General features: G+C 31.1%; 1 protein-coding gene across 1 annotated transcript; it reads right to left on the bottom strand.

Annotated features, from left to right (window-relative positions):
• Positions 1-1,175: 1,175 nt before the first annotated feature.
• LOC126739606 (UDP-GlcNAc:betaGal beta-1,3-N-acetylglucosaminyltransferase-like protein 1) lies at positions 1,176-6,090 on the bottom strand. The gene is made up of 8 exons (XM_050445362.1): positions 5,957-6,090; positions 5,688-5,907; positions 2,232-2,296; positions 2,103-2,171; positions 1,881-2,044; positions 1,677-1,829; positions 1,346-1,625; positions 1,176-1,287 (listed from the first exon to the last, which is right to left on the bottom strand). The coding sequence occupies exons 1-8, from the start codon at positions 5,978-5,980 to the stop codon at positions 1,207-1,209; spliced, it is 1,056 nt and encodes a 351-aa protein (XP_050301319.1). The 5' UTR covers positions 5,981-6,090; the 3' UTR covers positions 1,176-1,206.
• Between the last annotated feature and the right edge of the window lie 492 nt (positions 6,091-6,582).

Genomic DNA, 6,582 nt, shown 5'->3' with positions numbered 1-6,582 from the left:
CTTAAAGCCGTTAACCTTAAGTAACGATCTACTGCCGAAGTTACCCTTCTGCGGCCTTGTCCGGGTCGTCTGGATAGTTGTCCTGTTTCTTATGGTAGCGATTAACAACTCTGGATATGGTGCTTTGTTGAACTCCCATTATCCGACCGACGTAGTTTTGACTGCGGCCATCTTCTATGAGCGCAATGATTCTAGCGGCTTCTTCATTAGTCACATGTCTTGTTAAACGTTCAGGCACATCCATTATTAACAATAAATTTAAATTTTCACTTTAGGATAACACTATTTGCTTAGAACGTTTTCGATCTCAATGCATTCGCCAACACAGGAATATTACGCGAGCATTTTTGCTTCAAAAAAATATTTAAGAAATGCCGATCATTTTTTGTCCATGATAAGAAACCAGAAATATCTTTTAAGTTGATACATATACAGATTGTCCAAAAAAATATTAAAAATATCTTAAAATACTAGTGATGCGATAATTTTTGTGGGGTGTGTATTTAAAGTATCCATGTCAGTTTGACACCGAACTTTTTATATAAAACAATATAAATCTTTTACACATGCTAGAACACAAAGGTGTTATTATATAAACTCTCGTCTGCATATATACCGTGCGTTAAAAAAGTCCGGGAATCCCTTAATAATTTGTAAACGCGCCCTTTTACAAAAAAAAAAAAACATTTAATAAAAATTATAGGTCTCTTTCAGATATACACCTACAAGATAACTTTGCATATACAGGGGGGCATCACAACACTAGTAGAGACCAAAGTTACCTTTTTTTAAATGAACTGGTATATTTTTTCATGTATTTTCTGATTCTACTTATAATTTTAAGAAGCAGAATATTTAAAATATTGGTTCAATAATTTTATTTTCACTGCAAAAAATCATAGCTGTTGATATGGATTAGGTTTTAAAAACAATTTTGATGTTTTCAGCATACAACATACAATATTTACTTATCTCTTTACTTCAGCATACAACATACAATATATACTTTGTTTTACTTATTTATTTTGTTAAATACATATAGTTAATGCATTGAATTTCTACAGTTTTTAAGAAAAAATAATGCTTTCTTCAAGATAAATTAATTGTTAAAATGGAGAGGGTCAATTCTTAACTCCTAAAAAAGAGGAATCTCCCAAATAAACCTTTAAAATAAATAACAAACAAAAGTAATATAATAAATATACTCTAGCTAAACATAACATAATCCATGCCTTCTTTAAGCTGTAAAGTACGCAAATTACTTTCGAAAACTCCTTGTGTCAAATCCTAGAAAAGATTTTGTTTAGGTAATTGTAAGAAAACTGTCTACAGCAAAACTACTTACAATTTTCATACAAATAACAAATGGAGGAACAGCATCACGAAAATGTATTATCTCAATTTCTCTGCCAAATTGCTTTTGAACGTCATTAAATGGACTGTATTTTTTTCCAATTTTATTTAAGTCTACATCACAAAACGCTACAGTTTTCTCCTGGTTTTCTTCTGATAGAGAATTATAAAATTTCCGTCCTTGTTTACCGGCATTCCAAATGGTAAATTTAGGCCACTTTGACAGTACAATTTGCTGCAAACGTTCTACTCTTATATTCCAAATTGTGTCCCTAAAAACAATATGAAAGAAGTTGCAAATTACTGCGTAAAATAAAACATACTCATCTATAGAGAATGTAGTTTGATTAAGGTGAAACGTATAAACTAATAATACTTCATCTACCCTGGCTATTTTACCTCCAAGGTCCAAATGTTTATTAAAAAATACCAAATCTTCTGGACAACCTTTTTTACACTCAAAAAAACCACCTACCCTAAAAATCCATTAGAGTTATATTTGAGAGTCGGACAATTAAAAAGCCAACCTGTCAAAAACTTTTCTACTGCAAAACCAAGTGGGCATAATAACTGTAGGCCCATGTGATGTAAAAACTTGCAGATTCAATTGGGCTGGTGTTAAGGTATTTGCCCAATTTGTATATCTCACTGTAGAATTTTGTGGTTCCCTTTTAAATTGACATCCTATGATCTAGTGATATGAATCACCTATAAATTATCCACTTAAAATAAAAAGCAAAAATTCTTACAGTTTCAGTAGTTTCTTCTAGTGCCCTCTCATATTGCTTTAAAATTCGGTCAGGAAGCATTACATCATCCTGGAACGCATTTACATTAATATAGAATGTAATGTAATATAAAAAAATAAATTAACTTACTACATCTTGAAAACATAAGAAATCTCCTGAACTAATACTGACTGCTTTGTTTTTAGAACTGCCAACTAAAATATTTTAAATCTAGTTCTTAAATGTAATAAATGAGGCCATTATTTGCAAAACTTGCTTTTTGCTCGTTAGCCTTTTTTTTGGGAAATCGAAAAAAACGATTAAAAGCCCTGTAGGATTTTTCTCGCAATTGAAAGGTTTTTATAATTGTTGCTTATGACTTTTAGAAATGTAATTTAGGAGATTTCAGCCTATTCAACATAATTGCAAAGTTTTTAAAAAACAGGGTTTTTTTATTGCAAATAACCAGTTTTGAAAATACATAGGTACCTTAAATTAAAAAAAATAGTAATTAGTTCAATAAAATAAGTTATTTTGTCATACAAATAAAACATTAAAATTCGCATTTTTAAAGAAAAAAACAGAAAAAAAATCCTAACCATCAAAGGTTTCTTTAAGGCTTCTCCAATTTTCTCCGTAGTGTTTGGAAAGGAGACCATTAATAGTTCCTTTATCCCCCTTAAGTTCTTCTCTCAGTGGTAATTTCAGAGGAGCCATTGAAGAAAGGCTAAAATTTTTTTTTACAAACACCATTAGCTTTTCCAATAGCATTGTTGTAATTGGGCTCACCTCGGATCAAACATTTTTATCTTTTTTTACAACAAAAAACCGCTTTGCCTTATTAAATTCAAAGTGCCATGAACTAGGCAGCTTAATAACACCTTTTGCTTGTGTTCTCCAATCAGAGACATCCCAATCGATACCGATTTTCCGTATAGTGGAATGCTTTCTAATTAAATCATCGTAGTCACTAATTTTGACGATAACAGGCATTTTTTTAATATCTTTTTCTATAAGGCCGAAGATGCGATCAGGCGGAATAAAGGAATGACCGACGATCGGAAAAATCAGTTCAATTTGTATAATATGTTTCGGCGCTTCTTCTAGAAGCCAATAAGCCAAAATTGCCATCATATTCGTGTTTTTGTTTTGTCCATCAGTGAACAAACGAACTTATTCTATACTGGGATCAAAATCAAAATTATTTAGAGCATGTCGCAAAGCTCATGCAATTGTATTAGAATCTTTGCGGAAATCAATTTCTGTCCACAAGTAAGAAAACACATTGCTTGGCCTTAATTTATCTTTAGAAGTTCCAGCGACAATGGTAAAATTATTATAGTTGATTTGCTGGCTAAAATATGCTGCTTGATCAGGTAGTCTTGGCAGTGCCAAGTTTTTCTGGCAGTCAAATGAAAAGTAAGTTGTGTTGGGTTCAGGATTTTTAAGCAGTTTGAAAAAACCCTTTGCCTTTGCGATATAAACATGACGCTGAGTGACTAAGTTTTGTCGAACATCTAAAGAAGTTGCTACTTCTAGCTGCTCCTTTGTTCTTAAGCAAGTAGAACAACAGTCAGTTAGCGGAGTTCCAAAAGCGATATTGTACTTAGCATTCACATACTTTCGAAAATAAGAAATCTTTACATGCATAGGCTGTGGAACTTTCTGGCGATAATAGTTAAAAAGTTTCTTAAAATTTAAGTCACATGGCAAGTAAATCCTCACACTCGTCTTTTTTCTACAGTAATGAGACTCGGTACATGTAATGGATTCTATAAATTGTTTGATGCAGTTTCGTTTTTCGTCATTTTTTGGACCCACTCTATCACCACCCCTACGTTACGGAGAGATACCAAATCTCTCCTGTTACAACAAAATTTCTTACAATTCTTTGTATGCGGTCCTTGCTTAAATTTGTAATTCCTTGGCATAAACTCTATAAACATAAAACTTGGCACAAACTCTAATCATCTCTCCTTTACTCAGACGAACGTGGTATTTTATTGACACTGCAGCATGATTAGATTTCCCCCTTTTTGGTTTTTCTCCCTGACAACACGTTAATATCAAAAGATCTTGGCTAATTTTGTTTTTTTTGACTGGTAAAGATAGGCATGAAAATCTTTAATTTGCTTCATTGTGAGTGTGGAACAATAATATGGTAATCCGGATCGTCCATTATGTCCAAAAATTGGAAAAGCCGGAAGAGCTTTTGGTGTATTTCTGTAACAATATAAATTGACAAAAATTACACAATAGCTGCATACATAAAACATAATATCGATACAACTCATGACTCACGGGTAGTAAACTTTTTGTTAGCCCTACTCAACTTAAAAAAAAGACAAAGAAATTTAAAAAAAAAACAACTGACACTGCAATAAAACTCAAACGATTACCGCACAAGTTCAAAATCATAAGTTTAAGATGAAGTACTTACCTAGCAAGTTTAGCAACATTCCTTTTATGCGTTTCTGGCTGAAGAAGTTTTTTGTGTCCTTTTCCCTGTGGACTAGGTTTAACAGACATAACATTTTCACCAACTAACTCCATATTAATAAAAAAAAAAATTTTCTTATTCGCCAAAAAAATAGCTGTGTAGTTGCTTAAATAAAAAATACTTAAATGACATTCCGAAAAAAGTTTTTGTAAACAACCCTACAACAGCTGCTACCGCGTGTTAATCACGTGATTTAACAAGTAACAATTCATTGGTGTCAGAACAAGGAGCGAGTTTTGCCAGCAAAACGTCAAAGCAAAGAGCTAGTTCTGCATATAACTGTAATTTTCTTCTCAGTATTTACATGCTAAAAAGAGACTTTTGAAAAATTCTGATTTTATCATTTGATTCCCCTTAAAAATTTAAATAAAAAAAAGAAATTCCATGATTTTGTCGATTAGCAAGTTTTGCAAATAATGGCCTCAAATGTAGAAAATGTCACAAGATAAGAAAAAAATCACCGTGGTCTTTAGGTAAATTTTGGTTTAAATTTGATAGGGTTAAAGGAGTTGGGTTGGATATACATTCATTTATTCTATATATAAGTTAGGTGTTCAAAGTTTTGATTTTAACTTTTTAACAATTGTATATTTTGTAGTGAGGAAAAAAAAAGAAACAAACATGCAGTTTGCACATCGTTTATTTTCTTCTATGATTAGTATACTAATTCTGAACTTTGTCGGGATGAAATATGGCATTTATTGCTAATAAATTATTTTACTGTCATGCATTATGGGATGTGAGAATTATATTCAATCTTTTTTTAGGAAATGATGCAATCCATAATAGATAAATATGTATATACATAATTATATATTTTCTAATATTTTTTAGTGGTTTTTTTAGAATTATTGTGGACAAACTAAAAAAAATTAATGCTACACACAAAAACATAAATACCTCTATAACATAAAAAAAAATAATTTTGATAATAGCTTCCCATATGTGGAAGTTGTAAGAAGTACATAACTTATTTAATAAAAAATAGCCATATTTAAACATAACATAACAATAATTTTAAACATAACCATAATTTAATCTCCTTAATTTATCTGGGATTGAAACAGGTTGACTTATCAGAATATGAACTTACTACGTTAACTTACCCCCTTTATTACCATCCTCATTTCTATACATTTTAAATGGGACTTCAAAATTCTCAAAAGTGGTTTTCCAACCTTCTAATAACTGTGGTGTGTTGTCACTACTACAGTCGTCACACACGCATATTTCAAGCTTCAACACTCCTATGGCTGTTTGTTTAAGGATATTCTCAAAACATCGTCTTATCCATGGGGCCCCATTATAAATTGGTATAATAATGCTCTAAAAATTTGTAGGTACAATTAATGTAATTATATGTGAATTTACTTACGATGAGGTGGTTCTTTTCATGCATGGTGAATCACATTTCGCAGTAGGTTTTAAATTTAAATGCGGCTATTATGGAGAATAAAGTAAGTAATAACACCATTGTTATTGTTTTTGTCAAGGTCAAGAATAGAGGTTATGTTATGTTATTGATTAGTCGTTAACCTCTAAGGAATAGATTAGGACTGGTATATGCATGATGGCGATAAGATGCATGCGGAGCTATTTAAAACAGTCGCATAACATTTTAAAAATATGATTCTAAAGAATAGCCAAAATTCTCAAATTATTCACAGAAACATGCGATCTTGTCCAAATGGTTAAAAAAATTTTAAAACTGTAGACCCCCAAAAAATTATATATCTTTGTACTTATTATGGTTTTACAATTATTATTATTATTAACGAAGACGATCTACGATATATATATAGTCCTGAGAATGATCTCATAGGGATCGTAATGTCAATCAACTTATATAAATCCATCGTTCTAAAGTATTCTTTTGATCTATATCCTACAAAATATTTAATCAAGCCTAAACTGAGATCATGAAAGATAATTGAGAAATAAATGATGTACTAAGAGTTATAAATAGTATAAAGAGCAATGCAGTAGGAGTAAAAACATTTA

Source organism: Anthonomus grandis, chromosome 8 (genome assembly GCF_022605725.1).
Source record: "Anthonomus grandis grandis chromosome 8, icAntGran1.3, whole genome shotgun sequence".
Taxonomy (NCBI): Eukaryota; Metazoa; Arthropoda; class Insecta; order Coleoptera; family Curculionidae; genus Anthonomus; species Anthonomus grandis.
Note: the sequence above shows the minus strand (reverse complement) of the source record. Positions and strands in the feature narration are given on the sequence as shown.

Excerpts from the sequence above, each read along its gene's own strand:
- LOC126739606 (XM_050445362.1), bottom strand. The coding sequence starts at position 5,980 with ATGCATGAAAAGAACCACCTCATC. Across the intron at positions 2,297-5,687 it reads TGAGGATGGTAATAAAGGGG|TTGGCAGTTCTAAAAACAAA; the intron begins GTAAGTTAACGT and ends AAAATATTTTAG. Across the intron at positions 2,045-2,102 it reads TAGAAGAAACTACTGAAACT|ATCATAGGATGTCAATTTAA; the intron begins GTAAGAATTTTT and ends TCATATCACTAG.